Source organism: Cydia splendana, chromosome 19 (genome assembly GCF_910591565.1).
Source record: "Cydia splendana chromosome 19, ilCydSple1.2, whole genome shotgun sequence".
Classification (NCBI taxonomy): Eukaryota; Metazoa; Arthropoda; class Insecta; order Lepidoptera; family Tortricidae; genus Cydia; species Cydia splendana.
Window position 1 is genome coordinate 10,059,875 of NC_085978.1, and position 27,646 is coordinate 10,087,520.

The following is a 27,646-nucleotide window of genomic DNA, read 5'->3' on the forward strand; positions in this document are numbered from 1 at the left end:
TGTTGTAGGTTGTTATTAAACCATTAACACGATAGGGATAGGAGATAAGATTTAGATTTAATTTATTCACGGGTCGGAAATCTGCGGCCCGTAAGCAGCATGCGGCTTTATTAAACCGACTCTGTTCTTTTACAAGAAATAACCTGGACAGACCAAATATTAGACTTTCTATATTTTTGAAACTATAAATACTATAATGACAGATTTTACGGCGTCTGGATCAAGTCTAAATATGATTAGAAATGTATGATAATTAATGTGGTTCCATAAATGACCAAATTTCTATTTTGTAAATAATACTTCATAGATCTTTTATAGAAATACTATTACTATAGAAATTTGTGACACAATACCTACCTACTTACCTTGTCTATGTACTAACTTTAAACTAAACTCTAGCTATGCTTAGAATACCTATTAAAGTACCTAAAGTTAAAATATATGTTAGTTACCTACTCAGATGGATTCAAAACGCAGCCAGAGACAAGATTAAGATAACACCTATCACGTATAGTATGACTGAATTGAAGTGATATGATAAGTTATCAGGACAACTACATTATTCTTACTATAATCCCCTTGTTCCTGAGATTTTCTTAAAATATACTGGCTTCTGTAAAAATAAGTCTACTTTTAGTATCGACGATAAACTTTTTGAAAACCGACGTTTCGGCCGGATTTTTTTAATATATATTTTGTTTACATTTGCGTTTGAAATGACGTCATGTAAACAAAAGATAAGCGATTACATCCGTACCTACTGATGCCGCATGTATATTGGATTTATTATTTGTTATGACTAATTACTTAGGATGTGATGGATTTGTATATGTATAGCTACGAATAGATAATTTTATAACATTTATTTCGGTTTCTATTTATTTAAAATGCCGCGAACCCGCAACAAATACTATTGTAAAACAGTAGCTACATATAATGTAAAATGTACTTCACTTCAGTGGCGTAGCGTGAACTAATCTAGCTGTAAGCGAAGTCGCATCTACAAGGCCCTTTACTTTCAATGGGTATTCCCAAGATAGGTTGGCTTCCGCGAGGCCCCTTTAAGTGCGAGGGCCCACTTCGCCCACGCCTAGCTACGCCACTGCTCCACATTAAAGTTTGAATGAATTATGAACTAATAAGAAATACTTAAAACGGTCTGCTTGCAATATGTATATCTAAAACCTTCAGCATTCAAGAAAAACTTTAACGCAGCGCCTAAAGGAAATCTTTTAGCAAACTAGACATATACGCTCTTTTGTACAGTCATCAGCAATAGTATCTTACACAACTAGGGCCGCAAAAATATATGACGCGCTCTTATTGCGCTCCAAATAAGAACGTGTCACATATTTTTGCGGCCCTAGTTGTGTAAGATACTATTGCTGATGACTGTACGTCGATGTGCTATGAATGTGATGTAAATAAAATTATGAATTTCGTAGCTTTGAAGTCAAAATAGTTTTTTGTCAGTTTCCCAATTTTCCCAATAAAATTAACTTCACAACAAGGCCCAAGGTTCAAATTTAATATATTTTGTATGATGGACTTTGCGAGGTTAAAATAATACGGTGTTTGAGACTTGTAAATGAAATAAATACTTGTATATTTTAAGTCGTTTACTATAAATAAAATAACAGTGCTTCAACATACAACTATATTGAAATAGATATTCTACTTGTCACAGTCACGATTTGGCTTACATTTACAACTATACAAGGCATGATGCAAAATTGCAAGTATTATATACAAATTATCTTAATAATTAATTAAATGTCAAACAATTGTAAAATTGAGATTGTAATGTCAACTAACTTTAATATTCAATGGTAACAGTTTTCGTTTTGAGGTACTCGTTCAATGCTTCTTGACCTGAAAAAAAAAACAATTTGAGTTAATACATAATATTGAAGATGGCAGCCACATCAGCCATTGTATCTGGACCTATACAAGTAGATCGAATGTAATAATCTAATAATGCCATGGGAAATTTTATTGTAGTTGTTTTGAATGTTCTACGTTAATATTTTGGCCCTATAAACAATATCAGATCCTTTAGCTGTCGTTATCTAACTTTAACATATACATATCTGTTATGGGACTTGCACAGAGCGCAAGTAACTTGCACATGCTACTAGAGCGGGTAACTTGCGCAAGCAGTATGCACAGATTGCTATGAAAATTTATATAGAAATAGATTCTCTTATTTCTCTACTTATGAACGCGCGGTTTACTTGTGTTTGTGACACATAACAAAATGGTCAGTGAAGTGTGTTGTTGCCAGTACGCAAGTCCCTAACGTCATGGAGGTTTCATATTGACGCAATATTTTTTCCTGGCGAGTATGGAAGGTAAAGGTAAGGAAAACAATCTCCATGTATCAAAAAGTGTCCGTCAAAAACCTCCTTAACTACTCTAGTGCTACTCTGGAGAGATTTGGAACTATATTATTTACAGCTGACTGCTGGACACTTTGACAACTGTTCTACCCTTAGAGCATTTAATAACTGGAGTGGCCATTAAGAGCTTACCCCTCTGCCGAAAAACTTGCACAATTGTGCAAACTTTTGTATGGACTGACATGGCTATTTGTACGTTACGTACAAATCAAGTAGAAATAGTAATACATTTGACGTCCCCTCCCCCGCAAAAATCGGCAGACTGTTTCGTGAAGAAAATGACAGCGATTACGTGTCCAGTTACTAAATGCTCTAAGGTTCTACCATAAGAGATTTCGCTCCTTTTACTCTATACCTCTCGCTGGCGAGTATATTTAAAACCTACCTAAGTCCTTCCCGAAGCCGGACTGCTTGAACCCGCCGAAGGGCGCGGCCACGTCGGTCTTGTTGTACGTGTTCACGAACACCGTGCCCGCCTGCACGCGCTCCGCGAACTGCAGCGCGCGCGACACGTCGCGGGTGAACACGCCCGACGCCAGCCCGTATTCTGTGGCGTTCGCACGCCGGATCACGTCGTCCAGGTTTCTGGAATGTGGAAAGTATAATTAGAATTACGCATATTACACAACAAAGATAAAATTTATTTCATTAAATAATATCGATAAATTAAAACAATCATAATACGCTTAAATAATTACTTAAATATTATAAATGTACAATCATGGTTTAGAAAAATAAACATAAAATAAAAGATCTTGTAAGCAATAATTGTAACTGGCCCTAACATATTTTACATCAATACCTAAACCAAAGACATATGTAACTTCGTATAAGACGAATAAAGTCTAAGGAAAAAACGTGCCTCGGAATTCAAGTAAAAGTCATTCTCGAATAGATGGCGCACACACCTTTAGCCTATCCTCGGCTAGATGGCGTGACGACACCGTTTCATATTTAACAATTTTAACACATAGATATCAGTGAATGAACATGGATCAAACTGATATAAAAATAATAAAATCATTTATCCATATATATAATTTTTTTGATAACTTTATACGTTTTCATTTTGAGTTTTAGTCGTGTGTCGATAGATGGCAGTAAATTTACAGTGACTACAAAATTTACAATGACAGGACCCCTCTATACTATCTATTCTTTTTGCCTAAACTAAGTAACTTAATGCTTGTATCTTAGGTATACACAAAAGTAGCACTATAATTCGTTCGCGTTAAGAATGCAGTAAAGTCATCATTGTCCGCCGGCCTAGAAATGCTCGTAACCTATCAAATTGTTCCTATGCCTGCAACTAGTCACTGTGAACTTGATTTTATAATCAAGAACGATTTGGTTGGTTGGCTAGGCCAGCGGACAATGGTAATTTTACGGGTCTCTATTGTTTCCCAAATAGTTTTAAGTCATAATGTATTGTTTGTCCGAATTTTCGTTAGTCATAATTGTTTTTTCTCAGAACCGCGTAACTTTTCAGGATTGCCATAAAACAAACCTAACCTAACCTATCTACAGAATAACCTTACGAAAATCCTGAAAAGTTAACGGTTTCAGTTTTATGACTAACGATAATATGACAAACAATACATTATGACTTAAAACTTTATGGGAAACAAAGGGACCCCTAATTTTACTGCATTCGTAACTCAAACGAACTATAGTAAGAACCTAGCACTTAGGCGTGCGGCACTTTTATAAGTACTACTTAATCGAGGCTATTAGTTCTAAGTTACTTACTTGCTGCTAAACTTGCTAATGATCATGATGGGCCCGAAGGACTCCTCCTTGGCGATGAACATGTCGTCTGTGACGTCGGTAAAGATGGTTGGCTGGAAGAAGTAGCCGGGCCGGTCTACACGTTTACCGCCCAGGACTAGGCGGGCGCCTTCCTTTACGCCGGCTTCGCAAAACTGTAGAGAGATAGAAAAAAATGTCATTAAAAATGATTGCGACTACCTTCTACCTATTCAGTATTTAGCCAAGTACCATATGTTTAAGAACACCGCAACGGATACATTTGCATATAAAGGCGTTGAGCATTTTAATGTACAAATAAGCGAAGTATGTATTTAGAAACACTCTGTGTAGTTGTTAGTAAGCAAATGTCCTCTTTTAACCAGGTCCTTCCGGATATTATTTTATCAAAACAAGTTTACACTTTATTCTTTATTCAGACAAACTCTACGTATAAGTTAACACGGTTTTCCTTTATTTTGCCGGCAATTTTTATGCAGAATTTCGTTTCACAGAAAAAAAATTTAAGCAATTTCAAATCGCAAAATAATCTTTACATAGAATATTTACTTCAAATAATTTTAGTTCGGATTAGTTATGTTTCACCAAAAATTTAAAACATTAGTTTTGTTTCAAAAACAATTTGTTCATGTAATTTCATTTCACAGAATCATCGATCTGTAGAAAAGTCACTTCTTATAAATACGGTTCACCAAAATTTAATATACAGAATAGACATTTAGTCGAATTTTATTTATTGAGTCGTTAATTTAACGCAATCTGCTTCTCTGGAAGGAAATCGTTTTTAGGGGTTGCCGTTCTAACCTAACCTAACCCACTTTTCTGGCAACAGTTCGTTTTCTTGGGGGTCGCAGTTCTAACCTAACCTAACCCACTTTTCTGGCAACAGTTCGTTTTCTTGGGGGTCGCAGTTCTAACCTAACCTAACCCACTTTTCTGGCAACAGTTCGTTTTCTTGGGGGTCGCAGTTCTAACCTAACCCACTTTTCTGGCAACAGTTCGTTTTCTTGGGGGTGTCAGTTCTAACCTAACCTAACCCACTTTTCCAGCAACGGTTCGTTTTCTTGGGGGTCGCAGTTCTAACCTAACCTAACCCACTTTTCTGGCAACAGTTCGTTAACACTTCACCCGAAGCTTCCTATCAACTCATTGTCCAGTCAGCAAAGTGAATCATTCAATTCTAAATTTAAAACTCAAGATCATTTAGGGCTGGATCATGGTCCCTTGGAGTTGAAGGGTTAATGAACATACCTCAACAATTTTAATTTTTAACAAGCAGAAACGTCTGCGAACGATGCTCAGATGGCAGAGCGCTGGAGTATCGATCCAGAGGCCGTGAGTTCAAGTCACACCCAAGACAGTAATTTTTCCACCATTAAATTTATTCTAAGCTTAATACCTCAACAAGTTTGTCCATGTGCGCCTTATGGTTCTGGGGTCCGTGCGAAGTGCCCCTGTTGAGCGGGTCTCCGATGGCTATCTTCCTGGTTTCCTCGACCACCCGCCGCAGGAACTCGTCGTGGATCGTCTCCTCAATGAATAGCCGGCCGGCGGCGATGCAGTTCTCGCCCTTGTTGAAGAACACGGAGCCCATGCCCTGGGGAAAACAATGTTGATGTTTATTTGTTTTTGTACGTCATTAAATTTCAGTGCGCTGGAGCGAAAAAAATAATTTAGCTGGAGGCCTCGCCAAATTAGACAATCGTTTATATAGGCTGTATCTTTAGGTATTTAAAAAACAGTAAACAAAATCTACCCTCAAATGGCTCCTTAAGCCAGTTGAGGGTAGATGAAAACATTACATGATCAAATAATGTAGGTTAGTCAGGTCGTTCAGTGACTGATCCAGGCGGTTTTGTATTTGATTGGTTCACCAATAAATGTTATAACTACCCGAAAATGTACACATTGTTTGTTTACTCTTATTTAAATACCTAAAAATACAGAGTATACGTCAATCAATGGGGTTGGCCGGTCGAAGTATTTAGCAGATGGCGCCAGCATATTTTGCCTTGTCAAGCCCTAGGATTAATTTAGAATATTAGAATTTATTTAGGAATTTTATACCCAGGATGGCAGTCCTTAAAGCCAAATCTCATAGAAAAAGGGGCAAGCTATGATGGTGCCATCTATGCAAACCTTTGACAGTTGCGAACCCCATTTCTAGGAGCTGTACACCATGATCCATGAAGTTGGTTGTTCTTTCGTTTTGTACATACTCTTGTATTAACTTTTACCCCCCGATTTCAACCTTTTAGAAAATAATTCCGGGACAAAAAGTATCTCAGATTTAAAACCTGTATTTAAGTTATGTAACTAAAATTTTCAACTAAATCGGTTCATATAATGGCGATTAAAATATTATTTATTTATTAACACATTCAGTGCCGAAAACCCGACTATCGGGTATTTTATGATTTCGTACCCAGACCGGACGATCCGATAGTCGGGATCGTGGTACTACTGCTTTATATGACGAAATTGTTGAGGCCTGGCGCGGACGTCTTGTTCGGCTGGGTGGCATGGCAATGAATGTGTTAAATCTTTCAGATTCGTATTAATTAGTAAGATTGATATTTGTTTTTGATAATGCACAACACTCAAATTAAATATTATTAGGTATTCATTAGGATATAAATAAGTGAGTAACTGACATTTCTGACTGCCTTCTCCAAGTCGCAGTCTTCGAACACGACCAGCGGTGATTTTCCTCCGAGCTCTAGAGAAACCTTCTTCATGTTGGACGCGGCGCAAGACTTCATGATGGTTTGGCCTGTGGGTGAACAACATTTTATGATTTATACAATACAACAATATCTGGGAGACCGAGCTTTGCTCGGAACACATATAAAATACTCAAAAATGTGCGTTTTCCCAGAGATAAGACATAGCTAGATCGATTTTTCGCCCCGAAAACTCCCATATAGCAAGTTTCATCGAAATCGTTAGAGCCATTCCCGAGATCCCCGAAATATATAGTTATATATATATAAATGAAATAATCATGGAGCCTCATCATAAAGAGGCAAACAGGACAAAATTATTGAACCCTGTTATTTTTTGAATTAAACATATGAGAGGGACTCCCTCTGGTCGCATAACTATTGTCATATTTTTAATTGTCATAACACCTTATGTATAAAATTGTAAGTCATTAAAATCTTTAGTCAGAATTATTCCTGAGCATAACTGGGTTTTTGTCATAAATTAGTTATGTCATAATTTTTGTAGTCATTAATTTAATTCGCATAAAATTTTAAGTCACCTGCTTGATATCCATAATTGTTTTTCGTTCGAAGTATTGCAGTGCATAGTATTAATATAGACATAAAAAATTAAGTCATATATTTAGTGGTCATAAAAGAAACTAATCATAATAGGTAGGTTAGGTTCGTTAGGTTGCTTTATATGCCCGAAGGGCAAACTACGCAGAAATAGGAGCCCCGCGCGAGCGGGGCTCCGTCGAATTAAGTGTTTGGACGGAGATTAGGGAAAAGGTTTTTTTCGAGGAGTTGTTGAGAGGCTAAAATTAGTTTCTTAAATTATTTATGTAAACCATTATGGTCGAAAATTATTATGCTACAAAACGTTATACGTAAAAACCTTATAAATATCGATAAATATGCTTTTAGCTATGGTATGACATTTGATTCATTATAATCAAAACCTATATGCACAAAAAAATTATGATAAGTGCTGAGTATGTCATCAAATATTATGGCTAAAAATGTATGACACAATATAATATGACTTTTCATTTGTATGCGCAATGATGATTATGACACAAGTTGTTATGCGCATCAAAGATATGACCTAAACTTGTATGCAACCCAATATGGACCCCATATGAGATGGTGAAGTATTTTGTCCTACAGAAATATGTTTAGCTTGAACAAGAATAGGCAGGCACCTACAAAATTTAGGAAATACACTGAAATATTCACGCGTTTGAAAAAAAATGATTAAAATATTAACACGTATTTTCACGGAAACGTACGAACGTGTCTTGCTATTTCAGTCAGTCTCAGTACAAAAAGTACAGCATGACAATTACGAACGTTTCCGAGAAAATACGGTGGAAAACAATTATGCATTACATCTGTAGCTTTTTTGACTAGCCTATACTAACCAATTTCTGTGCTGCCAGTGAAGCCTAGTTTCCTGACTAGGGGATGGTCGGCTAAGGCCTGGCCGCAGACGGTGCCGCTGCCGGGCAAGATGTTGATGACGCCAGGGGGAATCCCCGCTAGGACTGATAGCTCGGCGAACTTGAGCGCCGTTAGGGGACATACCTGGAAGATACTTTGAAGTTTAGAAATTATGAATCAATATAGTTTTTGTACGGAGTAAGTATATCTAATAACTTTGAACGAGCAATTCTCGTTTATTTATTTATTTATATGTATATATATTATGGGGATCTCGGAAACGGCTCAAACAATTTCGATAAAATTTGCTATATGGTGGTTTTCGGGGGCGATAAATCGATCAATCTAGATCTTACCTCTGGGAAAACGCGCATTTTTTAGTTTTTATATGTTTTCCGACCATAGCTCGGTCTCCCAGATTTTGAGATATTATTCACTACAACATGCTAAAAGTAGTCTTTTAGTTGAAGAAGCAGATATTGTGGGTTTTCGACTTGATCGTAGGGAGATTGATCTTGATTGTAATGTATTGTGCTCAACTGCGCTCAAAAAACACTCTCAAGTTGTTATTCGACCGGTTTTAGAGCCACCTCACACTAGCGTCTGAGCATCGGCGTCTATGGTCTGTATCTTTAGGTATTTAAATAAAAGTAAACAAACAATTTTGTACATTCTCGGGCAGTTATAACATTTATTGGTTACTGTGCAGCGATGCCATTTTCCATAGCCCTGACTAGACGCCGACGTTTAAAGGAAGCTAGTGTGGGGTGGTCATTAAAACTGCTACTTAGATTTATCAAACCCAATACGTTTATAGTCAAACTAGCCATATTAACGAAATTTAGCAAAGTAATTATTTTCAAGAGAAAAACATTTTAGTATTATAGTCTGCAAGTTTAGGTATTTAAATAAAAGTAAACAAAATCTACCCGCAAATGGTTCCTTAAGCCAGTCGAGGGTAGATGACAACATTACACTATCAAATAATGTAGGTTAAAGTCAGGTCGTTCAGTGACTGATACAGGCGGTTTTGTATTTGGTTGGTTAACCAATAAATGTTATAACTACCCGAAAATGTATAAATTATTTGTTTACTTATATTTAAATACCTAAAGATACATACTATAGGTTAGGGATAGAACAGAATACTGAGCAAAGCGAGTGGTACAAATTGACTTACCGCAGCCGGCTTCATAACGACGGTGTTGCCAGCGGCCAGACACGCGGCCATCTTCCACGAGAGCATCATGAGGGGGTAGTTCCACGGTGTGATCAGCGCGCACACTCCGATCGGCTCCTTCTTGGTTATTGTCAGGTTTCTGTATTAATAAATAGCGTTAATTTTGAAAGTTAAAAGCCTAATTAGAAAAAATAGAGGCAAATATAATCAGTTTGATTTAATTGCATCGTTCGATAGTGAACATAAAATGATTAAGTTTTAAAAAACATCACACGATAAATTTTATTGTTACTTAACACTTAACGTCTACCTATTACTGTACATTATTTATATTTTAAAATTTTGTGAGATTCATCAGTGATTTTTTTCGGTCATTTATGGTATGAATAAAATTTCCTTTTAACAGACTTTTGACCAAAGATTCATAAATCATAATAATTGACACCCTCTCGGATCGAAAAATATCTATTGGAATCTGGAATTTTCAACACGATCGGACGAAAAATACACAACATTGAGATGGCGGCCGACGTGGTTACTGGGTATACCCAGTAAACAACAACAACACCCACACCCACCCCACCCCACTATAGTGGAGCCCTGGATCTTGTCGCACCAGCCTGCGAAGTATCGCCACGTCTCTATGGACATGCCGATGTGAGTTCTGAGAGCTAACGCGTATACTGCTCCGGAATCTATGGTTCCTATTGTTTGTCTTGAAAACCAATTTGTCAGTAGAAAAAGCCGAGAAATCCAAAATATGTGCACGGGCTACTTTTAGTGCCTATTTCTTTGCTACTGACAAAATTGGCTTGTCAAACCATAGATCCAGTATTTTAACATGGAATATATAGTTGGTCAAACCAATTTGTCAGTCAGCAAGAACCAGGTAAACTATACTCATCCTTTTCTTTTGTGCTTCGAATGACCCCGTTTCCTCCTACGTCATGCTACCATCATCCGATGTCCAGACACCCCCCCCCCCCCCTTTGAAATGACGTAATTCATGAATAGCCCCTAGTACTAGTGTAAGAGATAGTATGATTCTCTATCTACGATTGAAATGAGACAGTCCTTTGACAAACTATACCTGTTAGGTCTAGCGTGGTTGATGGGTATAGTGGAGCCTTATATCTTGTCGCACCAGCCAGCGAAGTATCGCCACGTCTCTATAGACATGCCGATGTGAGTTTTGAGGGCTAGGGTGTATACCGCTCCGGAGTCTATGGATTCTATGGTGGCCAGCTCTTCTTTGTGTTGCTCCATTCTTGCCAGACCATAGTATCCTGTATTTTAACATGGAATATACCTGTTAGGTCTAGCGTGGTTGATGGGTATGGTGGAGCCCTGGATCTTGTCGCACCAGCCGGCGTAGTATCGCCACGTCTCTATGGACATGCCGATGTGAGTTTTGAGGGCTAGGGTGTATACCGCTCCGGAGTCTATGGATTCTATGGTGGCCAGCTCTTCTTTGTGTTGCTCCATTCTTGCCAGACCATAGTATCCTGTATTTTAACATGGAATATACCTGTTAGGTCTAGCGTGGTTGATGGGTATGGTGGAGCCCTGGATCTTGTCGCACCAGCCGGCGTAGTATCGCCACGTCTCTATGGACATGCCGATGTGAGTTTTGAGGGCTAGGGTGTATACCGCTCCGGAGTCTATGGATTCTATGGTGGCCAGCTCTTCTTTGTGTTGCTCCATTAAATCGGCTAATCTGGAAATTAAGGGAAAAAACTGTTGAAATCTTTTTTTTTTTCCTGAAAAGAAGTCATCTTTTGTGATTTATTCTTGAGTGTGTTTGTAGGTATCTTGCAGGTACAATAATCTTTATAATTATATTTTTAATTGAAATACACTTGCAACACACTTTAAATAGATTATATGTCATAATTGTATGGCATAGTTGCAATTATGCAACTCTATAAAGTGTTTCACCTTATCAACACAATTGCGTAATGAATATTACAGTTCTCTAAACCGTTGTATAATGAATATTTCAGTTCAATAGGGAATATTAGGCAAAGCTCTGCGTAGATGGCACCACTAGCACATACAGTAAACAAACCTCATTGACATCATCAATGACACATCATGCGTCACCTGAGCCTCTACCATCAGTTTTAACATTGACATAACGCTCACGTCTACGTAATTTACTTTCTGTACATCTCGCTTCCACTATTTCTCGCATATGCGAGTACGAGCGAGATGCATAGAAAGTAAGTTACGTAAACGTGAGCGTTATGTCAATGTCAAAACTGGTGGTAGCCGTATAGGTCAATCACATGACGTACCGTGAAACACGACAATCGAAAGTTCGGTTTCTGCCTCTCTATCACTCTTGCTTATTCGATCGATAGAGGGGCAGATAAAGAAATTTCGATTTTCGCATTTCGCGGTAGGCCACCTGTTAACAAACCGTCTCGGTGCATCAATGTCATAGTGAAAACTTGTCAAAAAACTGTTTAAGGCCTAGTATGTATGTTACTCTATGGTTTACTAAACAAATTAGTGCTGCACTCTGGCGGCAGATCATTGCAGTAATTCTCCCTAATAGAAATCAGTCATGAGACAACATTAAAAAGTAAGCCATTGTATGCCATGATCTCTATGGATCCCTAATTTAAAGATTAAAAGCACACTTACTTGAACAACATAGCGCCCCTCTCCCTCGCACTAATCTTCGCCCACTCGCCCTCCTCAAACGCCTTCGCCGCCGCCTTCACCGCTCGATCCACATCCCTCTCGCTCGCACTCTGCACTTTACATATCACCGTCTCATCCGTCGGGTTCACTATCGTCAACGTCTTCCCACTATCAGAATTAACGAACTCCCCATTGATAAATAATTGCGTAGGGAATTTGACCTTCATTTTGTTAACGTCTAGTTCTAGGCCTTCGTATACTACTTCTTTGGCAGCGGAGCCGCCGCGGCCCTTCGCGACGGCCATATTGAAAAAGTCTTCGAAGGTTGTGTTCATGTATATGTCCTCGTTTTGAAGCTCTATTTTGGCTAGGTCTTTTACTTCTTCTACTAGTCTGACGACGTCCATTGAACCTGAAATTGGAGTTAGTGTTAGTTATTATCATTTTTCTGTCAAACGCTTAAAAATTGTTTAAAAAAATACTCCCAATGCGTCTAGATTAGCCTTGTCTACAACTATTCCAAATTTCAAATCGATAGCGTAAGTAGTTCTCGCGATATTTTGTATGGACTTATATTCTATGACAGACCAACGGACGGACAGAGTTGCACATTTTATCTTTTTGATACGGAACCCTAAAAAAAGAATCACACAACAAAACGAGTTAGGCAAAATAGCAGACCCTCCAAGGCGCGAAATTTTACCATTTCACACAGGGGGTCCCTTTGTTTCCCATAAAGTTTTAAGTCATAATGTATTGTTTGTCATATTATCGTTACATTCGTTAGTCATAAAACTGAAACCGTTAACTTTTTTAGGATTTTCGTAAGGTTATCCTATAGATAGGTTAGGTTAGGTTTGTTTTATGGCAATCCTGAAAAGTGACACGTTTCTGAACCAAATCAATTATGACTAACGAAAATGCGGGCAATCAATACGTTATGACTTAAAACTTTTTGGGAAACAATAAAGACCCTTCACACAATTAACTAACGTAACTTTATTTCAACTAAAACCAATACTCGATCATATTTCTATTACCTGCTCCAGAATCAAAGAAGTCCGTATCATTATCAATATCGATCCTAAGGATTGCCTTCCACACGTCTCTGACGCTCTCGACGAACTGTTTCTCCTCGGCTGTCAACTCCAGTGCCACCTTGCTCTCGCCGGCCTTGAAGAAGTTGGACGCGTTTATCATCTTCCCGTTCACTTTTAGACGCTGGATGTTTAGCTGAAAAGGGAAGAAAGAGTTAGAAGAGATGGAAAGAGATAGAGGAGGAGGAAAGTTGGTCCTTCGAGCCGGATAGATTTTTATTTTTAAAGTGTAAACGGATATAGAGGTTTCTGTAGTTTTGATCTAGTTGCGAGCAGGTGAGTGTCCAAGTGCTTTTCATTTTAAATCACTGATACATTTAGGGATCATTAAGACGGCGCGCGAACTCGGATGCGATTTTAGTTACATTGCGGACTATTGAGGTTACATCCAATTCAGCCGATCGATTAAATACCGCAATGACATGCCCTATCAAGGTTACCCAAAAAAATATATTACGCAAAACTCTGCGTAGAGGGCGTTACTAACATACTCACAGGGCCTACCGCGAAACACGAACATAGAAAGTTCGGTTTCTGCCTCTCTATCACTCTTGCTTATTCGATCGATAGAGAGGCAGATAACAAAATTTCGGATTTCGCGTTTCGCAGTAGGCCACCTGTAAACAAACCGCCTTGACGCATCAATGTCATAGTGAAAACTTGCCAAAATCTGTTTAAGGCCTAGTATGTATAAGTTACTCTATGGTTTACTGGATGCACTAGTGCCGCACTCTGGCGGCAGAACATTGCAGTAATACTCCCTATTGAAAATGAAATAGGTTTAAGTCTTAAGCAACAACTAACCTTGACTCCATCATCAGCAGTAATCAACAGACCCCCATCATGCACCAGCGCGGGATTCTTCAACCCAGGTATAACCAACTTATCCCCCACCAAGTCTCCCCCCTTCCACAGACTAGAGCCGAAGAACTTGATCTCCACAGTGCTGTCACTGGAGGAGTCTATGCCTTCTCTGGTCTGTGGCTGGATGAAGGTGGTGGCGCCGGGTGAGGAGTCTAGCCCGCGAATGAAGTTGTGGAGGGCTGTGCCGCCTTTGGACCAGTCGATCTAGAAAAAAAATGGCGATTAAAGCTTAGAATAATAAAGACTATAGGCCCCGTGCATGAACTATAGGGGGCAGCATAGGAGCCGTCAGATTTTTGGCGCGAGGCGTAAATGTGTCGTTTATGCTTCCGATGTAGCCCACAAGATGGCAGAACCTACTATGCACAAGGAAACGTACCGACGAGAACGGTAGATCGTAGCACTTGCTTTGGCAATGTACATGTGCACATATGTTTCCGATTCAGGCCACAAGATGACAGACCCTCCAACGCGCACGGTCCCTATACTATTTTTCAAACTCAAAGGGTAGGATGACACCCGTAATTTCAATACAATTTTGCGAGATTTAGCGTTTTTAGGATATAAATTATATGGAGATGACATATTTCATCCTACCCTTTAAGTTTGAGAAATATTATAGATGGTGAGAACTGAGTATTTGTTTTCAAACATACAATGCCGTTAAAACTGTGAATGACCTTAATATTTATTATACAAAGTACAAAAAAATCGTAGCCTAAAAAAATGTAATTGTATGCCTTATCACAATGACATAAGGAGTGTTTTTCTTCGACATTTAATCAGCTGACTGCTTTTAAAGTAAACAAGAGGTCATCGTAAGGGTTATCGTGTCACGTGGCCTGATATGTATTAAATCAAGAATAGGTCGAAATTATAAGATGTTCTAGAAGCTTATCTTTTCTACTAGTGACAAAAACGCATTTTGTTCTATACGCGGTGACCATAAAATAACTGCATTCCCGTTGCCAGGGAGGTTTAGGGATTATACTGAGCTATTTTTACTATGGGACCAACCCCGAAATCTCGAAAAAAAATTGGGTGCACCACACATTTTGGCTGGTCCATTTTCTATGGGAGGGTAATTGGCCTCGGTAACCTCCTTGGTAACGGGAATGCAGTTATTTTTAGCCACCCTGTATAACATAACAGAGCTAATTTAGCTAGGAGGAGATGACGTACTTTAGAACGACGTACTTTTGGTTGGACATGAGAATTTTCTGTTTTTTGATGCAATGATAACTTTTTATGGTGTTGGCAAAGAATCGTAAAATTTGGGAGGGATAGTCCTGAACAAATTCCTAAATTCATTACTAAATTTCATAGAGTTTTGTTAGGACAGTAAATAGTTTTCGTAGAAAAATAGAAAATTCTCATTTCCAACAAGCCTAACCTGAATGCATTACAAACACCACTGGCCAGGGTCCTATTGGGACATAGACTAGGAATCCTTTAGACTGAGTTTAGAGCAATTATTTCATGAAACCGATGCTGCCAAAAATACTGGGGTGCGGGGGACGAGGTGAGCGAGTCCCGTGCCGTGATTGGTCCTTTCAAAGACACGGACGTCACACAAAGACACTGACTCGAAAATGGAGTAATCCTACTGTCAATCCTCCCGATACACAGACAAGACATCCTCCAGACTGAGCATAGTAGCTCTATCCCCTCTGCCACAAATATACGGTAGTTTTACTCCAGGGGAGGGAGTTCAGTTATAATAGTGCGTGCATGTTACCTGATGTGTTTCCGCCTTGAAGAGCGCGGGGTCGTAGGTGGCGCCCTCTTCCGTTTGTGGAATTTTTGGCGCCGTGCCGTTCGCCACCATGTTCACTGACTCTGCCAGTGCTTTTATACCTGAAACAGGGAAGATACAATTGAGTAAAAGCTCATCTGAACTATCTATATAATAAAATATATTATTTCTTATTTATTTTGAGAACATTAAGTTAGTTGATAGTTTTCGAAATTTTGTTAAATTCTTAAGCAGAAGGAAATCGCGTATACCTTTTCTTCTTTTGAAACATTTGTTATACTTATGGAAATGGACATTTTGTAGCCATGCGTAAATTTCTTCAATCTCTGTCACAAGACTCTATAAGTTTGGTTCTGTTATTTTATGCCGTATAAATTAAGAGTTAAGTATAGTGCGACGTAAAATAGTAGAAATTAAATAAAATGGAACTAATAAATTTCCATACTAAATTTTTGCCATGTTTATGCATTTTACGTCAAAAATGTGACAGTTACGTAGGAAGTGGCGCCCTCAATAATTTTCTACAATTTCTTGTCGGACTATATAAGTATTATAACAGGCGTGTGGCGCCCTCTATTATACACTCACCTTCGGGATACAAGTATTTGTTGTAAATGGTGTCTACAGTATCATCTATGGTGACGGGGAAGGTTTTCTGCAGCAGGATCAGGACTGTTAAAACCATCATCAGCCCAGAAGATGGACAGTCTGCAGGTGGTTTCGCCCTCTATTAGGGTCTATTATGACAGGCAAGTGGCGCCCTCTGTTGGCTCTATTAGACACTCACCTTCGGGATACAAGTATCTGTTGTAAATGGTGTCTACAGTATCATCTATGGTGACGAGGAAGGTTTTCTGCAGCAGGATCAGGACTGTTAAAACCATCATCAGCCCAGAAGATGGACAGTCTGCAGGTGGTTTCGCCCTCTATTAGGGTCTATTATAACAGGCAAGTGGCGCCCTCTGTTGGCTCTATTAGACACTCACCTTCGGGATACAAGTATCTGTTGTAAATGGTGTCTACAGTATCATCTATGGTGACGGGGAAGGTTTTCTGCAGCAGGATCAGGACTGTTAAAACCATCATCAGCCCAGAAGATGGACAGTCTGCAGGTGGTTTCGCCCTCTATTAGGGTCTATTATGACAGGCAAGTGGCGCCCTCTATTGGCTCTATTAGACACTCACCTTCGGGATACAAGTATTTGTTGTAAATGGTGTCTACAGTATCATCTATGGTGACGGGGAAGGTTTTCTGCAGCAGGATCAGGACTGTTAAAACCATCATCAGCCCAGAAGATGGACAGTCTGCAGGTGGTCTCGCCCTCTATTAGGGTCTATTATAACAGGCAAGTGGCGCCCTCTGTTGGCTCTATTAGACACTCACCTTCGGGATACAAGTATCTGTTGTAAATGGTGTCTACAGTATCATCTATGGTGACGGGGAAGGTTTTCTGCAGCAGGATCAGGACTGTTAAAACCATCATCAGCCCAGAAGATGGACAGTCTGCAGGTGGTTTCGCCCTCTATTAGGGTCTATTATAACAGGCAAGTGGCGCCCTCTGTTGGCTCTATTAGACACTCACCTTCGGGATACAAGTATCTGTTGTAAATGGTGTCTACAGTATCATCTATGGTGACGGGGAAGGTTTTCTGCAGCAGGATCGGGCCGGTGTCTAGGCCGTCGTCGGCCCAGAAGATGGACAGGCCGCAGGTGGTGTCGCCCTCTATTAGTGTCCTGAAACAACGTTGTGTTGACCATAAATAATGTTAATCAAAATAACGACTATAGACAAGTTCCACCATACGAAATATTACGCGAGCTATAAATAAAAAAAAATCTTAAATCACTTGTGGTAATCTCAAGTCAGATTGTACCTATCATCAGATCCTGACGTTAAGGAACAAAGTTAAGTTTTATAATTATAATTTACAATACAAGAAAAAAGCTAAATAAAAACTTTAATGCCGACCAATTGACTGCTCCACATTTTTAAAACTGGTTAAAAAATGTATCACACATCTGTCGGTACCATTCAATTCAATTCATTTATTTGTCGAAAAGCAGGTAGTGTTACAAACAGGTGTTACATACATATAATTAAGTGCTCCACTTTTGGCCGTATGAGGCATACAAATATTTAACGTGAGTGGCGGTGTAGCTCATGAGTTACAGATGAATTGTCATCATCTTAATAATAAAAGTCAACTATTTACATACTGCGTGCTCATCAAATAATGTCAAAATTCTAATTGTTAAATGTCAAATTAAGGCCTATATTGAATAGATAATAAGTTACTTACATGCATCAAAAAAGTTCGCTGTCATTTAAATATTCGTTTATGTCATAACACTTGGTTTTCAATAAAGTTTTCAACGTATTGCGGAATCTGTTAATCGGTAAAGTTTGTACCGATTCTGGTATTTGTTAAAAAAAATTACAGCCATACTAAAAATGCTTTTTCCAAAAAGTGCGCAGTGTGCACGTGGATGTAAAAGTGTATCTCTTTATCGGAAGGTACGTGCTGGGTTAGGCGGTTTTTTTGGAAATCGACTGTCATATTTTTTAACAAACATTAAGCACTCCAGTATGTATAAAGAGGGAACAGTCAATATGTCAAGGTCTTTAAAAAAGGGTTCGCAGCTTTCCCAGGTCTGTATTCCGACAATGGCACGTATGCACCTCTTTTGCATAAAAATACTTGGAGCCAATTTGTTGAGTTGCCCCAAAATACAATGCTGTACGTGATTATTGATTGGACATGACCGTAGTAAGCAGTAATTGCAGTCTCTCTGTTTACAAGTCTTACAAGTTGTTTAAGGGGATAAATGAATCCATTAATTTTGGCGCAAAGCATTTCAATGTTATATTTCCAGTTACAATTTTTATCTAGATAGACGCCTAAAAAATTTATTTTATTCACTAATTCTAATTGTTTATTTTGAAATTTAATGTCTAATGTCTGAGGTTTTGCTTGTGGTTGTTGAAATAGTACAATTTTTGTTTTTGATAAATTAATAATTAAATTGTTTTTTCTCAAGCCATTGCGTTGCGTTTTCTAATGCAGTGGTCACTTCTTTTTCTAACGAATTTAGATCAGAACTTTTAACGATTACTGTACAGTCGTCCGCAAATAATACCGCTGGATGATGGAGGTGTCTCGAAGGGTCGTTTATACCGGGTGTGGCCTGTAACATGAGCAAATAATTAAAACATAGATTGTACTCCTCAAACGGTGACACTTTTGTTCAACAACTTTTTAAAATAATGAAGTATTTAGACTCCCTATTTTTCATACAAAATAAATATTATCTTCAATGGACGCCATCGCCACGCCATATCATTGTGATTGACGTTGCTTGTCACGCCTTAAACGTAACAAAATTCGCAATACATTGCGTCTTAGAATAAACTTTAAAGTGTATTAAAAATCAAACCACAAGTTATTTTTAAAAGTCGCTGAACAAATGTTGGTCAGTATGAGGAGTACAGCCTACAGTTTAATTTTTTGCTCATGTTACAGGCCACACCCGGTATAGGTAAGGAACAGCAACGGCCCAAGTATACTTCCCTGAGGTACCCCAAATTGTATCGTTTTTATTTGAGACTGATGTACAGTTTTGGTCTTTGTTTGAGTGCAGGTTTTACTTATTTCAGATAGCGGTCTTTAAGATAGATTGTAAAGAGATCGAAGGCTTTCCCACGTATGCCATATGAGTATAGTTTGGACAAGAGGCGATTGTGATTTACGTAATCGAAAGCCTTCGTCATATCCATGAATATTGCTGCAACATGCTGTTTTTCGTTGATGCTGTTCATGACTTGTTTAAGGCAATCAAATATTGCTAGCTGAGTGGATTTGTTTTTCCTAAAACCGTTTTGTTCATTCACAAACACTTTACCCATTCCCATTAGGTATTATATTGCATTAACACATTCATTGCCAGTATTGCCACCCAACCAAACAAGACGTCCGCGCCAGGCCACAACAATTTCGTCATATAAAGCAGTAGTACGACGATCCCGACTATCGGGTCGTCCGGCCTGGGAACGAAATCATAAAATACTCGATAGTCGGGTTTTCGGCACTGAAAGTGTTAAATGAATATAGATTCTGTGACCTTAGGAATTAAGTTGTATTTTCTTAACCACGCCATGCTAGTTTCAGCCATAGTGAAAATAAGTGAAAAATTACTGTTTTTTTAAGTAAAGTAATTATTAATATTCATACATACATACATGGCGTCAATTGAATATGCGTTTCTGAATATGTATACATTTAGAACTCTTGTTACAAGTGTGCATTAATAGTGACGCTAATTTTAACCTTGAAATTGAACATAATATGTATGTCTAATAGGTATAGTTTTTTTTTTCGAAAAACTTAGCAAACTTAGTCGGCAACCTTTTAGCAGCCAAGGGCCACATAGTAGTTAACGAAGTTGACGCGGGCCGCACTTTGTTAATATTTATGACTTTATCAGACATTGTAGTTTGTCAATATTCCATACAAAATAGCCAGGGAGGCTCGCGGGCCGCAGGCCGCCGGTTGCCGACCGCTGACTTAAAGCATCAGCAGTAAAACGGGGGGTAAGTACGAAAGGGGGTTAGCAATTTTGTGGTGACACAGTTGACACCAAAAGCGTACCTGAACTGCTAGCATGAGTTGCGTTCTCGACTTCAAGTATGGTCTCGCGCGCGAAAACGCAACTCATGCTAGACCGCCTATTTGTAGTTTTTTTTAGGAATGAATAAATTGGGGGTCTACATATTTTCTCACATTACTTACATAGGTTAAGGGGGCTACAATATTGTTATAAAACCGCGAACCATTGACTTAGTCCCCTTGTGTTCCACGGACGCGATATAACGTTAGCAAAGACAATCAACATTCAATTCTAAATTTAAAGCATCAAGGTCGTTTTTTGGTTGGCAAGATCCCTAGTAGTTAAGGATTTAAAGGCTTACCAATTGATAGAAGATGCTCCTCTATGCCTTGGTAATATACTGGGGTGGTAACAGATGCTCTGGTATTTGGGGTAGTTGATCACCTCCATGGGGATGAACTGGGTGCAGAATGGCAGTACATTGATGTCGGCTTTCACCTGAATATAACAAAATTTTATTAGTCTGTGCCATTTGTATTAAGCATAGAGTTAATTAGGAGCATAAGAGTTATCTGAACACGCCTGTATTGTGGAGTTCAGATATTTTTAAGCACCTCGGCCGCTCTGATGTATCTGATGGTGATTGTATGCTCCACAATCACCATCGAAAAATGGATCAGTTGATATTTCGTCCATATGTACACATATGTATGTAGGGTAATTCGGGTAACTAAAAATGAATTCTATTCACCTATAAGCAGAATTCAATAACAAGCCACCTTATACTAAAATGAATTCTGTTTATAGGCGAATATAATTCATTTTTAGTTTAGTGTGGCCAGTTACTGGCGAATAACCCTTTGTCGTAAGTTGAGCACACTTGGAACCATGTCAGTTTAATATTTATCGTATGTTTTACTTACATATGTAAAACATACGATAATTATCTATTTAATAATAAAATAATGTACTTTCAACCATTTTGGTTTTATAAGAGTAGGTATTGCGAAATCGTCAACACATTATGTAACATGTTTTCGTAATATTGCGAAATAACCTATAATTAGAAATATATCATGGTGCGTATCACGTAAGGCCATGGCTTCGAGATAACCACATACATAGGTCGCCACTCGCCACAGTGATAGTGTTATCTAGCCATAGACATCCATGGCTACTTTATGCGCCTCAAGAAGAATCTGTAATTATCTAATTATTCATACAACATCGATTTCGAAGCTTGGGCAGGCGACTCACTCCGCGATTTCGTCGCTTTGCTACAGGTAGCTAAAAGTACATCCGTTCCGCCCCAATTTTGGGGAAAGCCACCTAGCGGCCATATCTGTGCTGATCGTAACGTAACAGACGCGTTTTGTTAGAGAGTGAGTCTTCTGTACCTAGTACTATTATTTATTCTATGGCTTGGGGTAAAATATCCATTAAAGGGGGTAACCGATTTTATGCTAAAACCTTATTTGCATTATTAACCTCCTAAGGCCCAAGGTCCTACCTATAGTACAATCATATCGATAAAATTTAATCCATATTAAAATAAGAATAGAGTTGCAATTGTTTTGTTTCGTTCAATTTTCAAACAAAACAAACTCAACGCTATTCCCTGCATTATAGGTTCAAATTTCAGTGGCAAATTTTGGATTTATCATTTGCATGGCTGGGCCTTAGGATGTTAACGTCTTTATATAGCGCCATCTAATTCGGCTATAAAACTTAGGATCACGATTTTTACTTAAACTTTACCACAGAATAAGTAATAGTACTACCGTACAGAAAATTCACTCCTTCACAAAAGTCAGATTTAGGTATAAAATTATACGAGCCCCGATGCAAATTATTTCGTCTAGTTCCACGCAACAATTTTGTTTATTCTAATATATTTTACACATGAACATAAAATGACCCAGTAATGGGAACCATAATAGTAATGTTTAATGTAGTTTATTTTGATCGTATAATAAAATTGCATGAGACTTTTATTGCTGAAAAAACGTACTTTTCAAAAACGTTGCCAAATCGTATTGTCCTCTCCTACAGCACTGCTGCATCGAAACAAAATTGTCAGTAGGATTGGCAGAGCCCTGTTGCTTTCCCTAGTAATAGCCCTTTTCACATATGTTGCAATCCTACCCGTCAATAAAAAAAATAAAAATCGTTATTTTTTTTCTTTCAGTACAAATGGTATTTCTTGTATTTGGATTTAGTTATTGCAGAGTAAGTATTACCATATAAAATTAAATTACATTAGTATAAGCATTAAATATTAGTAATTTTAAAACTAAAACATTATTTTTGAACAAACGCGAGAACCTCAAAAAATGGTCTCACTAGATGACTAGACGAAAACATGTGCATCGGGGCTCGTACCTATACTCGCCGCCTGCAACAAAATTGATACCTATAACCGCGCACGAACGGTGAATCTTCTTTGCGCGCGCGCCACGTGACACGACTATCGCGCGGTCGAGCGGCAGCCCACTGCCATACGCCTGCCCTGCCCGGGAGGCCCGCCGGCCAAATGTACCTAAACTGCGTAGTGACACCCCCCTGACTTTACACATCTCATACATACACAATGGCTCTTTTTTGGTAGGTGTAGAAATGGAATTAATTCATAAAGTGAGTAAGCACTTTTGCAGCTGTACAAACTGTACATCGGTGGACCTTATTACAAAAGGCTTAAGGTCCACCAATGTACAGTTAACAGTGTGGGCGATGGTACATGTTATTCACTAATCTCTGCTTGTGACTTCATCCATATACTTCGCCATCAGATATATCTGAGCAGCCGTGGCGCTCGCAAATGTCTGAATGCGCCTCTATTGTCAAGGCGTTAGAGTGCGTGTGCAGACATTTTTGAGCACATTGGCCGCTCCGATATATCTGATTACACACTACACAGGATTTTCATTTCATTTTTTCATTTCATTTCATTTACATGCAATTTTAAAATAAGCAAGTTATACTTATTCTTTTTTTTTTTTTTATCTACATATTTAAGCCTTTATTAAAGAGACATGTCGGCTCCGTTGGGCCTCTACATCAGTGTTGGCCGAAAGTTAATGCGAATTGAAAATGTTAGCCATTAACCATTATAAATTGACCCTTAAACCGTAATCGTCCGTTACGGTTTAAGGTTCAATTTATAATGGTTAATGGCCAACATTTTCAATTCGCATTAACTTTCGGCCAACACTGCTCTACATGGCGTGGCTCACTCCGCGATTTCGTCGCTTTGCTACAGGTAGCTAAAAGTACATCCGTTCGGCCCCAATTTTGGGGTTTGCCATAAGCCGCGCGTGGCGCTGTCGCCACCTAGCGGCCATATCTGTGCTGATCGTAACAGACGCGTTTTGTTAGAGAGTGAGTCTTCTGTACCTAGTACTATTATTTATTCTGTGACATTACAGTTTCAATAAGTGTTACTTGATATCAAAAAAACTGTACACGAATTCCGCAGTTTTAGACAGGGGTTCCGCAAATATTGAGTGAAAACCCCCAATATCAGTTACTGTATAAACCCTAGCTTGAAATAATTGCGCCCTCTTGTCTCGAGTCCGAACACATTCCATTAGGAAGTGCTGTACATCATCTGTACATCCTCGACAGAGTCGCAGATATCGCAGTTGGGCGACTCTGCTTTCTAGTGTTTTGATTAACGCTCATTTCGAGGCTTAAAGACTCGAACCTTTAAGACTCAAGACTTTGAGGCGTTATCAAAGGCGGCAAAGCCGATTTCTTACATCCATACGCGTAAAATAAATAAATACAATTCTCAAATATAGTCCGAGTCTTCAAGACTTACGAGTCTTGAGGGCTCGAGTCTTTAAGCCTAAAAATAAGCGTTATTCACAACACTGCCTTCTTCATCAGATGAGCAAACATATTATGTATTTAATGGAATGTGACCGGACCGAAGCCTGTGAGCACGTACAATATTCACCCAGTTTAAGTCAGCCACTTCCCACCAGGGTATCCGAGGAGGCTCACATTGAATGGCCTTGTACCAGATTCCTTTCTCTTGCGATCTTATACTTTAGTGTAAGTGCTAAGTTATACTTCATACATTGTATAATTTAATTGATTTGTCTTAGTTATCTGAATATAGAATGTTCCTAATATAGAAGATAAGGCTAATAAGTTCACAAGAGCAGTGGGCAACCGGAATGACAAAATTGATGGCTTTTATAAAATTATCAGTTACATAATGTTCATAAAGACGCCTATTCCTCTATGTCTATGTTCCAGTGGTAGTTACCAGTGGTAAAAGGTGGGAAAAAATTCCCAGTAGTTACCACTGGTAACAACTTGGTGGTACTAGTGGGAACAACCCTTTCTTTCCTTTATATTTTCCAAAAAATATATGAAAACCTTTTTTTTATAGATACCTTATGTCTATCCTCCTAAATCTTGATGTCCTTTTGAAACGAAACATTTAAATTTAATTTTAGACTCTATGGAATTAACCCTTTACCAGGCTAAGGAATATATATTTCCCACATACGGCACTTTAAACAAGTGTTCTTTTTTAGATAAGTAAGACTGACATTCAATTGTCATTTTTAAAATGTCAGCCTGGTAAAGGGTTAAAGAGGATTTCAAAACTGCAATTTGTAGTATCACTGTAGTGTGTAGAGATGATATGAGAAATGGTAAACTTACCGTTTTGTATTCCTCTAAGATTTCCGGTATGACTTGTCCCTTCACCCTCCATGTCTTGTATTTGTACACTGGTTTACCGTTTTGTGCAGCAATTGTGGCTGTGGCAATGAAAAATTATATAGAAACATTAACTTTGTCTGGTAAAGATTTTCTGGTTTAATATGAAAAGAAATAAATATTCAAACTTAGTCCTAGTTACATTTCAAGCTAGTCAAATGCAACAAAGAAAAACCGACCAAGTGCGAGTCGGACTCGCGCACGAAGGGTTCCGTACCATTACGCAAAGAACGGCAAAAAAATCACGTTTGTTGTATGGGAGCCCCACTTAAATATTTATTATATTCTGTTTTTAGTATTTGTTGTTATAGCGGCAACAGAAATACATCATCGGTGAAAATTTCAACTGCCTAGCTTGCACGGTTCATGAGAAACAGCCTGGTGACAGACAGACGGACGGACAGCGGAGTTTTAGTAATAGGGTCCCAATTTTACCCTTTGGGTACGGAACCCTAATTATTAAAATGGTCTGATAATGTCCTTATATATTATACAGATGATTTAAGTTTAACAAAAATATTTTACATATAAAAAGTAGACAAGGAAAATGTTAAGGACAAATGCTATTTAGGTACATTCAAATTTAAGTTTTCAGTATACTTTATTAATTTCCTTCTGTATTTACTATAATCAGTAACTTGTAAAATACAATATGCAATATCTTGCTAACCATGAACACTAGGGAAAATGTCTATTCATCAAATTGATTTCATAGCTATTATTGGAAAGTTACTCTAATATGTAAATAAATACAGCAAGTAATGGGTTCAAAAATAGAGTATTTACCCTGCTAGAGCCCACAGACGTAAATTAGTATTATTGACCTCATTTAAATCATTTTTTATTGCAACAGTGTTGCATTTGTTTTGTTTGATTAAATACAAAAACAAATTCAATTGTATTTTCTAGCACTTGATTGAAATGTTACTGTCAATTTCTCCTTATACTTCTTTTTGATCAAATTGGAAGAAATAATAATACAAAATAAGCTGGGTATTTTTATGATATACTAAGATCTGTGAACATACCAAGAGGATCCTCACGGTTGCCCTTATCCAGGACTGTGAACACTCCGACAATTTCATGCCCATCTTTGACTAGCAGCTTGAACACCTCAGCGGCAAATGTGCTTTGGCCAATGATTGCTACCCGCAACTTGGTTTTGGGTGCCTGAAATTATTAATGTAATAATTAAGTTTCTGTGAAATATTAACTAGTGTATGACATTAAAAGGACTTAGAGGGGGCAGTTAAAAATTTGATACATATTAATATTATCAATACTATCTAACAATTAATCGAGCAGTGATACGTAACCATGTGAGGAAAAGGGGTGTAAAAAATTACTTTATATTTTATGTCAAAAAAAAACTCTTCTTTTCAGTAAATCTCATAAAAAGAGCAGTGCAGACTGCAACAATAAATTTTGCATGATACCACATATAGCATTTAAATATAAGTGCATACGGGAGAGTAAACAAATAAAACTTACCTCGTCTTGTATTGCAACAGGTGGCATTTTTCTGACCAAAACCGGTACTATTCAAAGAAATATAGTTATTCAGCTCCTGTGCACGCTCTGGGGAGCGCACTGAAACTGGTCGGAGACTATTAACGCCTTCCTATTTATTGTATTAGCCATTCAAACACCATCTCAACTTTGACACCACTTATCGCTTACTTGTAGTCGAACTATAAGCGAATTATTGTTATCACAGGTTTTGAATAAGCCCGCACTTTTCATTTGTGAACATTATCTCGACATGTGTCCCTCCGATAGCTTTAAAGCATAGTAAATTATGTAAAAAACATTACAATAATACCTATTTACACTTCATAATTTCTCACGAGAATATCATCATTCTCATCTCATCCCGCCAAAAGTTTGACATTGACAATTTGACAGATGACATTTAGGTTTATGGGGCTGTTTGAGTTTAGTATTGAGTACACCTTTTGATTTTTTGACAAAAACTCCTATTCTAATAAATTCACTATTTCTATATGTACAAGCAGTGCCCTTGTGATCTAAGATCGTACTGTTCAATGTTTTCTACACCGACATAATGCAACATTCTATTGGTCAATTTATTCAAGGGCAAAACATTAACGGATACAACATTTTCACTTTCGTGGAAATAGGGAGGAAATAGGCCTCGATGCCCTCGATGAATAAATTTGCTATAGGTACTTTACAGTTAATAAATACAGGTAATTGACACATTAACCCTTTCAGCGCATCGTGTGCAGTTATCGGTATACTCAAACACACCCAACTTGTCTGTAGAAAAAGACTCGAAATTTAAATTTTCTATGGGAGATCAACGTATTCTATAATATGTAGATCAACCCTCCTAGCCTACTCTCAAATGGCCAAAAGTAGTCTTTGGTATCCTACCTCCAGTGTCAGTTTGACGTGCTATTTTTGGGACACCCTGTATATCTAT

At 38.2% G+C, this 27,646-nt stretch overlaps 1 protein-coding gene across 1 annotated transcript; it reads right to left on the bottom strand.

Annotated features, from left to right (window-relative positions):
• Positions 1-1,643: 1,643 nt before the first annotated feature.
• On the bottom strand, positions 1,644-26,993 carry LOC134800277 (cytosolic 10-formyltetrahydrofolate dehydrogenase). Its single transcript, XM_063772787.1, has 17 exons — positions 26,692-26,993; positions 26,229-26,370; positions 25,144-25,241; positions 20,828-20,964; positions 17,444-17,595; positions 15,843-15,961; positions 14,045-14,308; positions 13,184-13,376; positions 12,144-12,555; positions 11,023-11,211; positions 9,495-9,633; positions 8,296-8,458; positions 6,821-6,939; positions 5,566-5,763; positions 4,149-4,321; positions 2,785-2,984; positions 1,644-1,872 (listed from the first exon to the last, which is right to left on the bottom strand). The coding sequence occupies exons 1-17, from the start codon at positions 26,716-26,718 to the stop codon at positions 1,817-1,819; spliced, it is 2,781 nt and encodes a 926-aa protein (XP_063628857.1). The 5' UTR covers positions 26,719-26,993; the 3' UTR covers positions 1,644-1,816.
• Between the last annotated feature and the right edge of the window lie 653 nt (positions 26,994-27,646).

Excerpts from the sequence above, each read along its gene's own strand:
- LOC134800277 (XM_063772787.1), bottom strand. The coding sequence starts at position 26,718 with ATGCCACCTGTTGCAATACAAGACGAG. Across the intron at positions 15,962-17,443 it reads CAGATACTTGTATCCCGAAG|GTATAAAAGCACTGGCAGAG; the intron begins GTGAGTGTCTAA and ends TCCCTGTTTCAG. Across the intron at positions 9,634-11,022 it reads AACCACGCTAGACCTAACAG|AAACCTGACAATAACCAAGA; the intron begins GTATATTCCATG and ends TTATTAATACAG.